General features: G+C 53.4%; 2 protein-coding genes across 4 annotated transcripts; one reads left to right on the top strand and one right to left on the bottom strand.

Annotated features, from left to right (window-relative positions):
• The first annotated feature begins 1,824 nt into the window (after positions 1 to 1,824).
• On the top strand, positions 1,825 to 7,825 carry EPOR (erythropoietin receptor). Of its 3 annotated transcripts, none has more exons than XM_025863051.2 (8): positions 1,825 to 2,075; positions 2,917 to 3,052; positions 3,447 to 3,625; positions 3,704 to 3,861; positions 4,355 to 4,508; positions 4,593 to 4,680; positions 5,921 to 6,008; positions 6,983 to 7,825. In XM_025863051.2, the coding sequence occupies exons 1-8, from the start codon at positions 1,961 to 1,963 to the stop codon at positions 7,043 to 7,045; spliced, it is 981 nt and encodes a 326-aa protein (XP_025718836.1). In that variant the 5' UTR covers positions 1,825 to 1,960; the 3' UTR covers positions 7,046 to 7,825. The 3 variants fall into 3 exon arrangements, with proteins under 3 accessions (XP_025718836.1, XP_025718834.1, XP_025718835.1); XM_025863049.2 differs by having other exon boundaries at positions 6,102 to 7,825; XM_025863050.2 differs by lacking the exon at positions 6,983 to 7,825 and adding an exon at positions 6,160 to 6,568.
• A 486-nt stretch (positions 7,826 to 8,311) lies between these two features.
• Positions 8,312 to 10,040, bottom strand: SWSAP1 (SWIM-type zinc finger 7 associated protein 1). Its single transcript, XM_025863064.2, has 2 exons — positions 9,766 to 10,040; positions 8,312 to 9,021 (listed from the first exon to the last, which is right to left on the bottom strand). Exons 1-2 carry the CDS (start codon positions 10,021 to 10,023, stop codon positions 8,518 to 8,520), a joined length of 762 nt encoding a protein of 253 aa, XP_025718849.2. The 5' UTR covers positions 10,024 to 10,040; the 3' UTR covers positions 8,312 to 8,517.
• Between the last annotated feature and the right edge of the window lie 4,663 nt (positions 10,041 to 14,703).

Below are 14,703 nucleotides of genomic sequence, written 5' to 3'. Positions count from 1 at the left end.
TTTCTGCCACGTATATGGGAGAGTGAAGAAATGAAAATCCATTGGGATCAGAGACAAATACCATCACCCATAAGTCAACAGGGTGTGGAGATGAAAGGAGAGGGGGGCACGGTCTCCCTGTACTGGGGTAGGGAGAGGAAACAGAGCAGGCAGAGACAAAGGGAGCCATACGGCCACCTAGGACACAGTCATAACCAGCAACAACCACAATCAACGATAATGTGTTCACTGAGGAACTTCTACTCTGTGCTGAACATCAACTAGGAGCTTTATAGCTCACTGTTTTTTTAATTTCTAAAAATTATTTAAAAGATTTTTATCTGTTTATTTGAGAGAGAGAGAGGGAGAGAGCATGAGCAGGAGGGAGGGGCAGGGGGAGCGGGAGAAGCAGACTACCCACTGAGCAGGGAGCCTGTCACGGGACTCATTCCCAGGACTCTGGGATCATGACCCAAGCCAAAGGCAGATGCCTAACTGACTAAGCCATGCAGGTGCCCCTTTATATCTCACTGTTGATCAGAGGGTCTTTGTGCTTCAAGTGCTCAAAAACCCAGTCCTGGGGTACCCGGGTGGCTCAGTCGTTCAGGGTCTGCCTTTGAATCAGGTCATGATCCCAGCGTGCTGGGATCGAGCCCTGCATGGGGCTCCCTGCTCAGCAGGAAGCCTGCTTCTCCCTCTCCCACTCCCCCTGCTGTGTTCCCTCTGGCTGTCGCTCTCTCTTTGTTAAATAAATAAATAAAATCTTAAAAAAAAAAAAAAAAGAAGGAAACCAATGGCTCGTGTAAATGAAAAGTTCAGTGGGTCCAGCTTCAATCACAATTGGATCGAGGGATTCAAAAGATGTCATCAGGATTGTGTTGCTGTCTCTGGGCTCTGATTTGCCCTGAGAATGAGCCTGTGTCCACCCCCCACCTTGCACCTTGCCAAATCCAATCACCCTCTGTGGCAATAGAACAACCCCTGATTTTCAGCTGGCCACCCGAAATAGAAAACGTTTCCAGCCTCCCTTGCAGCAAGATGTGGTCATGTGACTAAGTCTTGGCCAATGGGGTGCGGGCAAATTCTTTTTCCCCAGGAACTTCGGGTAAAGTCCCAGGATGGAGGCTCATTGGATCCATTTGGGTCACATGCCCACCCTGAGCCAATCACGGTGCTCCAGGAAATGGAGTGTTCTGACTGGCTAGTCGAGGGAGGGCAGGCGCAAAAGCACCCCAGGCAGGTGTACCCCTGTGGGGGTGTTTACCCTAGTTTGAGAAGCTCAGCCCAAGCGAAAAGCTTTCACCGTGTGTACTATAATTACTTTCCAGATTAAAAGAACTGCACATTCCTCGTAAAATAAAATCCCAACAGTAAAAATATCCCAAGAGTAAAACTTTTCCAAAGAAATCACAAATCTCAACATCCAGAATGTATGTTATTTTACCAATACAGGATCATATGGTACATACTGTCTGGCCACACTGCCTAACACCGTGCAAACACTCAACCGCCAGTCACTATTAGGATTATTTATTCCCACCCAGACTGGGAAGAGATGTTGATTAGCAAGATAATAGCAGTATCTTACATTTTTGGAATGTTTGCTATGTGCCAAGCCGGGTTTTACAGACAAGAAGGCTGAAGCTCAGATAAGTCACCTGCCCAGGGTCATACAGTAAGAAAGTGTGTCTGCCACAGAAACCGGCACTGTTCCTGACCCCCAAGTGGCCGCGGGGTGGGGTGGGGGGCCTGAGGGCCCCTGGGGCCTCCCGCGGGACCAGCAGGGCGGCCTCCTCCCGCTTATCTCAGCCCTGGCTGCGTGTGGTCCCGCCCCCTCGGGGGAGCTGCCACTTGGAGGCGCCTGGCTGGGAAGGGCCTGGTCAGCTGTGTCCGGCGGAGGCAGCTGCTGACCAGCTGTGGATTGTGCCAGGGGCGGAAGGGGGGCAGGGGCCCTGGGCCCCCCGTCGCGGGGGGTTGCATCATGGATCACCTCTGGGCGTACCTCTGGCCTGGAGTCGGCTCTCTCTGTCTCTTGCTCGCTGGGGCCGCCTGGGCTTCCCCACCCAAACCCCTGGACCCCAAGTTTGAAAGTAAAGGTAAGGGTGGATCGGTGTGGGACCCCCGCACGAGGTCCTGGGGGCAATGCTCAGGCCTGAACTTCCAGCCTGGGTCCTGGGGGCATTATCGGGTTCTGAACCTCCAGTTTAGGTCCTCAGGGCCAAGCTGGTCTCTGAACCTCTTGGACTGGAACCTGGTGTAGCATACTGGGTTCTAAGACTCCAGACTGGGTCTGGAGGGGGACATGAGGTTCCCGTTTTATCTTTCCAGGGAGCCTGGGACATGATATATCCTAATGGGGCAGGGGCGGTGCTGGGTCTAGGCCTCGACGTCTAGAGTCCCTGAGGAGAAAGGGACCTAGCCAACCCTGCACTGGAGGGAGGGAGGACAAAGCCCGGGTCGAGGCAGAGGGCCCGGGCCGCTGGCGACTGTAAACATGGTTTGTATGCGGGCGCCAGATCCCTCGGCCTGCCGGGTTGGGGGAAGGGGCGGGGGACGGGGCCACGGTTGGCGTTATCGGGCCGCCGGCAGCCTGCCGGGGCCGATAGGGGAGCCCGCCACCTCCGCACACTTCAGTGGCACGCCCGTCCTGGCCTGGGGCGGGGCCGGCAGCGGGAGGCGGAGGCCTGGCTAGCTGCGCGCAGTCCAGCGCATTGTGGGGTGGGCGGGGATGTGTGTGGGAACAGTAAGGCAAGCAACCTGTGCTTGGGAGTTCGGGGGGCACCACCTCTGGGGACCCTTCGAGGGGCCCCGCTTGGGGCAGAGAGCGAGGCGGGGCTTTTTTCTTATCGGTTCGCACAGGCGGCAGGAGGGAGGGGGAGGACGCGGTGGCCCGAAGACAGGGCTGCCCCGACCCCCGCCCCTTGTTCCCACCCGCAGTGGCCCTGCTGGCTGCCCGCGGGCCCGAAGAGCTTCTGTGCTTCACCGAACGGTTGGAGGACTTGGTGTGTTTCTGGGAGGAAGCGGCAAGCGCCGGGATCGGCCCCGACAGCTACAGCTTCTTCTACCAGCTCGAGTGAGTGCGGCGGGGCAAGTGGAGCGCCCCCACGCTCTGAGGACGGGGTGGGTGGACAGGACAGCCCGGAGCTCACGCTTTGGGACATCTGCTGGGGTCAGGGGCCGGATGGCACCGGCCCAGGTGGTCACTGGTGGGATGCCCGCGGGGTCAGGGCTGACACGGCCCCCTAGTGGCTGGGGTTGGAACCCTCCCGCGATCTCCGTTGAAGGGCGATCCCAAACTGTAGGGCGGGGACAGCACCCCTCCGACAGGACTAAGGCGTCGCGTGCGTCGGGGCTGGGACGCCCCTTGGTGGTGGTACCCAAAATGCGCCCACGGTCCAGGCAATAACAACCTGTCGCACCCCCACCCCCAACTTGCTCCCTCGCCTCTCTGGCCCCTTCGCGCACAGGGGTGAGCCATGGAAGCCATGCAGCCTGCACCAGGCGCCCACGGCTCGCGGCGCTGTGCGTTTCTGGTGCTCGTTGCCCACGGCCGACACGTCGAGCTTCGTGCCCTTAGAGTTGCGCGTCACAGCGGTATCCTCGGGCGCTCCACGCTATCACCGTATCATCCACATCAACGAAGTGGGTAAGTGCGCAGGGAAAGGGGACCTTATCGGGTGAGGGAGTCACGGTCACCGCCCGCCTGATCAACCCCTCTCCTCAGTGCTCCTGGACCCCCCAGCGGAGCTGCTGGCGCGGCGGGCCGACGAGGGCGGCCACGTGGTACTGCGTTGGCTCCCGCCTCCTGGGGCCCCCGTGGCCAGCCTCATCCGCTACGAAGTGAACATCTCCTCTGGCAACGTCGCGGGGGGCGCACAGAAGGTGAGGCTGCCCCTACCGCCAGCCCCAAAGGCTCCACGGTGGACAGCCCCGCCTCCTCCCTCCAAACCCCGCCCAGATGGTCACCACGGCCCCGCCCCCTAGCCGCGCCCCTCCAGGCCCCGCCTCTGACGCCCGTCGTCTCCCTGCCCGAGACACCTCCACGCCCACTGACACGTCTTCTTCCCCAGTGCCTCCCCAGCCCACCTGGACCCAATCCCACTTACCCCAGTGTCCCAAATACTAGATCCCTTCAAGGTCCCGACCCTCAAGGCTCTGGCCCCGCCCAAGTCCGCCCTCTGCTCCCTGGGGCCCCGTCCTGATTGGCCCAGAGCCTTCCTGGAAGCCGCTTCTTGCCTTCAGTGCCCTTCCCCCTTACGGCTGCGCTTGGGAGCTGTCCTTCCTTTCGCTGATTGGGTCAGTGTCGCCCCCCGGGCTTTTCTCTGCTCGCCCCGCCCCCCTCTGGCCACGCCTCTCACCCAGGCCCCGCCCCCAGGTGGAGATCCTGGACGGCCGCACTGAGTGCGTGCTGAGCAACCTTCGGGGCGGAACGCGTTACACCTTCATGGTACGCGCGCGTATGGCCGAGCCGAGCTTCGGTGGCTTCTGGAGCGCCTGGTCCGAGCCTGCGTCGCTGCTGACAGCTAGTGGTGAGGCCCCAGGTAGGGGCGTAGGAGGGGCTAGAGCAGAACATGGGGCATTCCCACCACCCTGACTTCCTCCCTGCTCCTCAGACTTGGACCCCCTCATCCTGACGCTCTCCCTCATCCTCGTGCTCATCCTGATGCTGCTGGCCGTGCTCGCCCTGCTCTCCCACCGCAGGTGAGCGCCCCATTCGGGTACCTAGCCCAGACTCCTCCCCACCGTTCTTTGGCCGTGGAAAGCTAGGCTCAGAGACAGGCAGGCATTTGCCCAGGGACACACAGTGAGGGGTCAGTGGCAGGGCTGGGGTGCAAGCCAGACCAGACCCAGACTCTTAGTTAAAATTCCCTGGGAACATTCACCTGGTTTTCCTTCAGCCTCAGTGGCTGCTCCTTCTTGAATTCCTTTGCTCGTTCCTTTTCCCAGTTTTATCCACTTTTGTAAAATCCCCGGATGGGCTTAATGGAAAGATTTAACACCCTGAGTGCCTCCTGCCTCTGTTGTGAAGCTCCTTAGATTCTTTACGGTAGGACCAGCCATCCTGAGGTTTTTGGAATTTCCAGCACATAATATGTGGTTTCATACCCTCAAGCCTAGGCACATGCTGTTCCTTCTGCCCAGAATGCCCTTCCTGCCTTGTCTGCCAAGCAGTCTCCTAGGTGTCTTTCAAGGCCTTGTTTTATTTACTTGGTTGAAAAATACATACGGAGTGCCAGCTGTGTGCTAGGCACAGGGGAGAAAGTGGAAAACAAACATGTCCCTCACATTGTGGATCTCCTAGTTGAGTCAAATTACAAGGGAACCAACAGTTATTTGATTATGCATTGTGATATCACAGAAACAAGTGGGGCCTGGGGACATGACAGGATGATCAGGAAAGACCTCTGGGAGGTGACATCAGAATGGAAACCTGAAGGTTGGAAGAAGGCAGTCACGTGAAAATTGAAAAGAAACAGCAAGTGCAAAAGCCCTGAGGTGGGAATGAGCTTGGAACATTGAAGCAGCTGCCAAGAAGGGCTCTCTGGCTAGAGCAGAATGTCTTAGGAGAGAGTGGTAAATGATGAGGTGAGGGAGGTGACAGGGGGTCAGAACATGCCAGGCTGTCTGCAGGGCGGTGGGGAGGAGTTTGAATTTTATTCTGAGTACATTGGGGGAATATTATGGAAAGGAGTGAGAAGGGAAGTAACAAAAGTGCATATTGAACTCCTGTGCATCCTTCAAAACCCTGTTCCAGTCACCCACCTATAGGCCTTGCAGGTGCAAGCCAGAGCCTCTGTTCCTCTGCCCCTATGCATTCTTCTGCCTCCACTGCGATCACAAGGGGCCAGGACTATTTGTGTCCCTGTGACTGCTCCTAACAGGGTAGTGGTGGGTGTTCAGTGACACATACCCATGTTCTTGGTTCTTTTGGCTTCGCCAGGACTCTGAAGCAGAAGATCTGGCCTGGCATCCCAAGCCCTGAGAGTGAGTTTGAGGGCCTCTTCACCACCCACAAGGGTAACTTCCAGGTAGGTGGCATGGTTGTCCCCTCAGGGCCTGGGGCTTCCCTGCTCCTACAGCTGAACCTCAGGTCTCTGAGCAGGCTGGTGCTGTTTCCCCAGCTGTGGCTCTACCAGAATGAGGGCTGTCTTTGGTGGAGCCCCTGCACTCCCTTTGCAGAGGACCCACCCGCCCCCCTGGAAGTCCTCTCTGAGCGCTGCTGGGGGGCGACACAGGCTGTGGAGCCAGGGGCAGAGGATGAGGGACCCCTGCTGGAGCCAGTGGGCAGTGAACATACCCAGGACACCTACCTGGTGCTGGACAAGTGGTTGCTGCCCCAGAACCCACCCAGTGAGGATCTCCCACAGCCTGATGGCGGTTTGGACATAGTAGCCATGGATAAAGGCTCAGAAGCATCCTCCTGCTCATCTGCTTTGTCCCTGAAGCCCGGGCCAGAGGGGGCCTTGGGTACCAGCTTTGAGTATACCATCCTGGATCCCAGCTCCCAGCTCTTGCGCCCAAGGGCACTACCCCCTGAGCTGCCCCCCACCCCACCTCACATAAAGTACCTGTACCTCATGGTGTCTGACTCTGGCATCTCAACTGACTACAGCTCAGGGGGCTCCCAGGGAGCCCAGGGGGACTCATCGAATGGCCCCTTCTCGAACCCTTATGAGAACAGCCTCATCCCAGCCCCTGAGCCTTCACCTCCCAGCTATGTGGCCTGCTCCTAGGACTCCAGCCCTCAGATGTTTGGAGACCCAGCATGACCTCAAGTGCTAGTCCAGGCCTAAGACTTATCGAGCAGGGTTGGTGAGGCCTCCCTCAGGACTAGGGGCATTGGTAACCTCGGCTTTCTGCCCAGTCCATCCTGCTCAGTACATCCTTGCAGTATTTTAAAATGTAGAGTTGTGTGTGTGTGTATGCATGAATGTGTGTGTATTTTTTTTCCTATCATGACTTCTACAAACATTCTGTAAACCCCATCTTTCCCTGGGCCCAGGCCATAGGGGCAGCAGAAAAAGGCCTCAAGCTCCCATCTGAAATTCTGGATCTGGCAACCTGAATAATAATCATAATAAAACGAATTGGTCAGTATATGTTATACTAGCTGCCATGACAAACAACCCCTAAATATGAGTGGCTTTACACATCAAATGCTTTCTCTCTCATATTTCAATGCAAACCTCTAGGTGGGCAGTCGTCTCTGGGATGAGTCAGAAGCCCTGACTCTTCTGGTCTGTAGCTTCACCATCCCCCGGGGCCACCCTGAGGTCGATGGGTCCTCTGCGTCTTGCCAACCAATAAGCAAAACAAACAGCAGAAGATTCAGTGGGCCATTTTAGGGAGTTCGCCTAAGAAGTAGTAATCATCTCTTCTTCACAAATCCCATTGGCCAGAAATAGTCACAGGACCGCAGCTAGAAGCACAGACAGCTGGGGGGAAATGTAGTTTAGCTATACACCCAGGGAGAGGAAAGTTGTTGAATGAGCCTCTAGCTAGCCTCTGCCACTAATAATGATAACACTATTTTGTAAGGTTTTATTTTGAATCAGGCCCTGTTCTAAGAAAGTACTCTGATGTGACCCCTGTGTCATCAGGTGGCTCATTGGGAGTTCTGGTTTAACCACTATTAAAAGTTTGACATAACTGACGAAAGATGAACATATGCGGACCTACTCTACCAATTCCACTTCTGGGTATATACCCTAAAAGGCCTCATAGACATGAACCAGGATATGTGTGCAAGAATGTTCATAAGCAGTAAATAAGTCAATCTGATGAATAAAATGGGGGTATATTCACCCATGGGATTACATGCAGTAGGGAAAAAGGACTGAACTAAAAAATATGGCCTAATCTTTTTCTTTTTTTTTTTTAAGATTTTATTTAGGGGCACCTGGGTGGCTCAGTTGGTTAAGCGACTGCCTTCGGCTCAGGTCATGATCCTGGAGTCCCAGGATCGAGTCCCACATCGGGCTCCCTGCTCAGCAGGGAGTCTGCTTCTCCCTCTGACCCTCTTCCCTCTCGTGCTTTCTATCTCTCATTCTCTCTCTCTCAAATAAATAAATAAATAAAATCTTAAAAAAAAAAGATTTTATTTAGTTATTTGAGAGAGCGAGAGCATGAGCCGGAGCCAGGGGAGGGGGGAGGGGTGGGCAGAGGGAGAGGGACAAGCAGATTCCCCACTCAGCAGGGGACCCTGACCCATGGCTTGATCCCAGGACCTGGGGATAATGAACTGAGCTGAAGTCAGACACTTAACCCACTGAGCCACCCACGTGCCCCTGGCCTAATCTTAATAACAACGTTGAGTGGGAGAAGAAGGAAGTCTCAGAAGATTACATTTACCATGAAAATTTTATAAAGTTCAAAACAGCAAAACAGTATGTTGATTGGGCATAAAAGGTACATGATAATGCTATTTTTCAAAAAAGAAAAAGTACTTTATATTCTTTAGGTCTTTGAATTTGCACATGTTCCTGAAGTATTCCAGCCATGGGAAACTGAGGCAGAAAGGTTGTCACACACCAAAACTCAAGGCTGGCCTTCAGAACTTGAACCTTTGTCTGAGCTGGGGTTACCAGCCTGGGCAGGCCATGGGGTGATTGTCATCTCTCCATCTGGTCGGAAAGCCACCCACCACTCTGCTCTAGGGCCCAGCCCACCTGGATCCAGGCAGGCTCGGAGGCAGCGCTGTCCGGGGCCTGGTGTATCCACCTGCAGCCAGCACTGGGCAGGGAAATACCGCTGGAGCAGCGACAGCTGCAGGGCATCCCCACTGTTTCCCTCTTCCTGGATCTGGAGGGCCACAATGAGCCCACAGCCCTGGCCAGGCCCAATCTGGTGGCTGAAGTGGGCAGCTGTGTCTAGAAGCAGGGCAGCCAAGTAGGCCGCTTCCTGGGGCCCCCAGTCTTCCACTAGGTACTCCTCCAGGCCATCCAGCAGAAGGAGGGAGGGCGCTGGGCCCCGGGCCTCATGGGCAGAGCACAGAAGCTGAAGGAGTTCATGGGTTGACGGTGGGTACTGGAAGCGAATCTTCTAGAGAGGAGGAAAAAAGGAAAAGACCAGATTCAGCTCAGGAAGCCAGGCTCCCAGCTATAGCTGCCCTGCTGCCCTGTATACTTTCCTGCACTAGGCTCTCAGGCCTCAGCTGGTTACAGAGTGAAGCCACTCAGAGTGGTCGAATACTCTTCTACTAGTACCCACCTCCCCTTTTTTTATATAAAAAATATTTTATCTTTAAGTAATCTCTACACCGAAGGTGGGTGGGGCTGGAACTTAAAAACCTGAGATTAAGAGTCACATGCTCTACCGACTGAGCCAGCCAGGCACCCCCACCTTCTTTCTTACATCCTGCATTTACCGTTGCCCCTATTAGCTGAGAACAGGTAAGTTTTTTCGTCAGGTCTCTAAGGCAATTTTTCCACGGAAAATCCTCTGGTAGGTAGGTTCTTAGTGGGACCTACTGATTGGTCTCGAAAGAAAAGCCGGTGTCCAAACAAGACACTGGTTTAGCCCCACCTCTTACCCACCCCCTTGACTCCACCTTTTGGGCGTCTCCTTCCGCTAACTCCGCCCCTCGGGACAGTTTCCCAATCGTGACAAAGCTTCCTATGGTCCCGCCCCCGCCCTCCCACCCTCTGCTCATTAATGACTCCGCCCCACAATGGCCGCTTCGGCGCGCTCTTCCTTCGTCCCCTCCATTGGTCTGCCTACCTGTCACTCAATCCTCAATCGGCTCAGGTACTAACTAGTCCGCCTTCGGTCCCATCCCTCGGTTACCTGTAGCCGCAGGGGGTCGAGCGCTGCTCCTCTCCCGCGGGGCAGGCTTTGAAGAGGCCTCCGGGTGAGGAAGAGGACGGGGCCTCGGCCCTCTCCTGCCGCTTCCAGGGCCGCCGCAAATAGCAGCGCCGTCTTTCCAGACCCTGGACCGCCGAGCAGCAGCAAGGGCGGCCCAGCCTCAGCTGTGTTCTCCTCCTCGGACTCTGCCGAGCTGCCCAGGTTCAGCACCCGCCTCAGCGACTCCGCCATTCGCAACATACTTCTGTCCAATCAGCGGCCCGTTCCTGCCCTTAATCCCGCCTAAGCCGAGGTCTCATTGGTTACAATGCACTTAGCTTCTCCATTGGTTCATGGATCTGCCATCAAAGTTAGATTGGTCTTTACTAGCTCCTCCCCCGGTGAAGGGGCAAATAACTTAGTTTGAGGCAGCAGGAATGGAGGAGGCATTTGAGGGAGAAAGGCCCTTCTTTGCGCAAGTTGGCTTAGGAAAGCAGCACGAATATTATTATTGTGAACTAATCAGCTAATCAGACAAATATAGGATCGAGAGTTGAAGGAAACAGGCCCTAATCACTGACACATTACTCAAAGCCTCCTAGCCTCAGTCTGCTCCCCTGTAAAATGGAGCTCATGATCAGAGGAATATTGTGATGAATGTGTCTGTGTGTGTTTCTGCTGATGTCACCCAATGACAACTGAGAAGGTGAGTGATGGAGGAGCTTGTGTGCTTCTTTCTCTGCACCTTAGTATTGGCACAAGCTTGTGTTGGAGGCTGCAGGCTCAGAAACATTCGTGGGCAAAATATCAGCAGCCATCTCTGAGTCTGTGAGAAGAGGAGTCTCAGTTGGCCTCCTCTTTGGCCTGGGGGCTCCTTGGGTTTTCTTGGGGTGAGGGGGCGGGCATGACCATAGACCAAAGAAGGTGCCGGGAAAGACAAAGACGCACACGGGGTGGGAGACTAAGGGACAGCCAAGGCAGAGACGTTGTTTGTCTTATTCACTTCGGTGTCTCCAGCGCCCAGAACAGTGACTAGATCATTGGAAATTCTCAATATATACTTGTTAAACGAATGAATGAAGAACGGAAGGTAGGATTGATGAGAAACTGGGAAAGGAGGGGGAACAAGATGAGTGGCTAAGTGATGGCTGGCTAGGTCTCCTCACCCAGACTTCGCCCCACAGCTGCCACTCACCCCTGTTGCCCTGGCAACTCTGTCTCCTGGTAACTTCAAAGTGGTGCTGTTGCCAGGAGACCCAGGGGCGGGGCGGACTGATATTTCCTGGGCTTTTTCTCTCCCTCTGGGGCCAGAAAACAGATCCACAGCATCCCCACCCACACAGCCAGGCACCTCCACACCCCTCTACACACACGCGCTCAGACACACACACACACACACCATGGCATCTCTGCATATATTCTACTTCCAGAACCCCCATCACTCACATGTTCACAGCCCTATCCTGACACAAACCATCCCATACACTTTCTCCCTCCTCTCTCTCCCTTACGTCCCCACACCATTTCCCTTGCACACACACTAAAACACACTCTGATACAACCATACCATTGCTATTACACACACACACACGTGCACACACATAGATACATTTCCTTTCAGCTAATGTGCCTGCAGCTCTTTCTACACACACACACACACACACACACACACACAAAGCACACTGTTACACTCCTTGTCAAACGTACCACCTGAACCCCCCGCAACAGATGCACAACCCATTTTTCACCTCACTTTGCAACACTCCAAATGCACAAGCACCCAGTAGTGACATACTGGGTGACATACAGTATAACATAGTCGGGCGGTTACATACATACACGGGAGCATGCCGAACACAGCCCCACTTCACTCCGTATTCCCTTGCTGAGAGCACTCAGCTCACAAATATCCCTGCGGCTCACACCCACTCCATTCAGGCCTTGGTCAAATATCACCTACACAGAGAGGCTTTCCCTGGTCACCTGTGTAAAAGTGCACGCCCTACACTCTTTATCCATCTTCCTTTTCAAATAACTTATCATTTCCAATGTTATGTACTTACTGCCTCTCTTGTCACTAGAATGTCAACTCCACCAGGGAGGTTCTTTCTTTTGTTCATTGCTCGGCCCCCAGTTCCTAGAACAGCACCCAGCACACAGCAGGTGCTTGTAAATGTAGACTGAGTACGTTGGCAGAGATGCAGATGTTTGGCATATTTCTTGTACACATAGTACTTCTCTCACTTCTCAGATGCCTGACTTCATGTCCTGGTGGAAGGACCCTTACTGTAAAGAAGCTCCCAGGAGGAGGGAGGACCAAAGTGTGAGGGGACAGGGGAGTGGACAGCTCAGAGTCAGTCTGTGTTTCTCCCTCGTATTTCAGCATCAAGTGATTAATTCATTCATTTAATAAAATTTTATTGAGCACCTGGTGCCAGGCACTGTTCTAGGCACCGGGGCTTCAGCAGTGAAAAGACAGCTAAGAGTGGCTCAGTCAGCTGAGCATCTGCCTTCGGCTCAGGTCGTGATCTCGAGGTCCTGGGATCAAGCCCTACGTCAGGCTCCCTACTCAGCAAGGAGTCTGCTTCTCCCTCTCTCTGCCCCTTCTCCCCCACTCATGCTCTCTCTCTCTCAAATAAATAAATAAAATCTTTAAAAAAAAAAAAAGACAACTAAGTCTCTGTCCTTGTGGAGCTGACATCCTAGTGAGGGAGAAGATAATGGCCACTAAGCATAACGAGGAGTTTAAGTAGTCTGTGAGTGGATGACAAGTGTATGCCAAAAAACTTTGCACAGGGTAAACAAGAGCTGGAAGGACCAGTTGTTTGATTTTGCAATTTGAAATAGAGTGTTAGGGGGAGGCTTCACTGAGAAGGTGATATTTGAGTAAAGGCCTGAAGGAGGTGAGGGAGTGAACCATGTAGATGGTTGGTGGGGAGAGCATCCCAAGCGGTGGCACCTCTAAGTGCAAAGACTCTGAGGCACTGGGAGAACTTTGGCTTTTACCAGGATGCATGGGGAGCCAGCCACAAGAGGCTTTGAGCAGAGGATAGTTGTGGTCTGACTTACATTATAAACCAGAACTCGGTTTTAGTTGAGTTGAGTTAGAGATTCTGTGGGACCTACAGGGGCATGTTGAGGAGTCTTTTGAATATGTACATATGCCTTAGTCTGGATTTTATATCTAAAATTATCCATCCTGGGATGAGGGTGTGGACACAGCGAGACCAGCTGTCTCCACCCTCTCTAGCAGGCCCGAACGCTTCTTTGTGTCTAGCAATCCCCACTTTACCCTTTCTTGGCCAGTACTTAATTTCAGGACCGCGGACAGCGCCAGCTGGTTTGCCTGGAGTGCTGTCCACTGTGCTGAAGTTTTGCTTCTGTCCTGGCCCGCATGGAGGTAGCTGTGGGACAGAAGGAAACATGGCTCTCAGGGGTGCGATCCCTGGAAATAGGAGCTCTGTTTGGTGAAGAAGGGGGCTCCGTGATTCTATCCCTCCTCTGCCTTAAGCCCTCTCATGCTCCCATATCATTCCCCATGGCCCACAATCAGCCCCACCACCTATGCCATGTCCTCTCCCTCTATCTGCCTCTTCCCTGGCTCACCTGAGCCACACAGGCCTCCTCACTGTTCCCTGAACACAGCGGGCTGGTTCCCATCTCAGGGCTTTTGTGCTTGCTCTTCCCTCTGCCTTGAACGTCCCTTCCCCCTGCCATATTTACATGGCTCTCTCCTCCTTCCTTCATGCCTCTTTAAATTGCAAACTGTGTCCCCATCCCAAAGTTGTCCCATTGTCTTCTCTAGCTTGAATTTTCTCCTATCACTTATCAATATCTAATATATCAGAGATCCCAAACCCTGACCTAAACCCTTGGTCCTAGAGTTTGGAATTCAGAACTTTTCAGATTTTTTTAAAGTACTACGGTATAATACTATGTATTGCATAACATCCCTAGTGGGGCCTGGGATAATATCTCAAAATCAAACACTTTCTTTTATCTGCAATGAAACATAAGAATATTCACATCAAGTTCAATAAATAAAAGGTATAATAACCTTATGTCAGTAAAGGCCAGGTTTTGCCACAAATGGGTTATGAAAAAATTTTGGTTTTCAGACCTTTTTGGAATTTGGCATTGTGACTCTGTATCTAGCTTATTTATCTTGTTGTCTGTCTCTCACATAGTAGAATGTTAGCTCCCTGAGGCAGAAATTTGTGTCCGACCTGTTCACTGCTACAGCCCCTGTGCCTACTACACAGCACCTGGCACACAATAGGTGATCCATAGTGTTTTGAATGAATGAATGAATGAATGAATGAATGAATGAATGAATGAATAGAAGGGCGGGGAAGCAGGTAACCCTTCGCTGGTTCCTGAATGACTCCATGCCCCGAGTGGCCTGTCTGAAGCCATTCAGAGCCACAGTGGGCTGTGGGGAGGTCTGTGCCTCCATGCCCTTCCTATCCTTCTGGTTTCCACTGGGTCCTCGAGGGTTGGGTCTCAGCACAATGTTAATCAGAACCCTTGCACCTATCAGTGCAGCCAGGGGGTTGGCATGGAGGTTCCTAGAGCCCTCGTCCTATTCCCTGTGTCTTCTGCACCCTGGCCATAGTCAGAAACAGGCTAGCTGTCTGGAGGAGTCATGTGAGGCCCCTCACCATGTGTTTGTGTGCCTTACATGTAGCTTGTGGGACTGAAGAAACAATAGAACAGAGAGGTTAACTTTCCTGAGGTCATGCAACCAGGAAATGCTGAGCCAGGATTTAAATCCAAGTTGCTGGCTCAATGACCCCACACTGCTTTTCCATAATCACTCTCAGATACACTGTGACAATAAACGCACTCCCAGTCTCACCTTACCTACATACCAATGATTAAATTCTTCCACACCCCGACACCAGAGGGAGGAGGAAGGCAGGTGGCCAAACTTCTGTTACA

The sequence above is a fragment of the Callorhinus ursinus genome, unplaced genomic scaffold (genome assembly GCF_003265705.2).
Source record: "Callorhinus ursinus isolate GAN/ISIS: 27379988/994484 unplaced genomic scaffold, GSC_fseal_2.0 scaffold82, whole genome shotgun sequence".
In the NCBI taxonomy this organism is placed as follows: Eukaryota; Metazoa; Chordata; class Mammalia; order Carnivora; family Otariidae; genus Callorhinus; species Callorhinus ursinus.
This window is presented reverse-complemented; position numbering and strand designations above follow the sequence as displayed.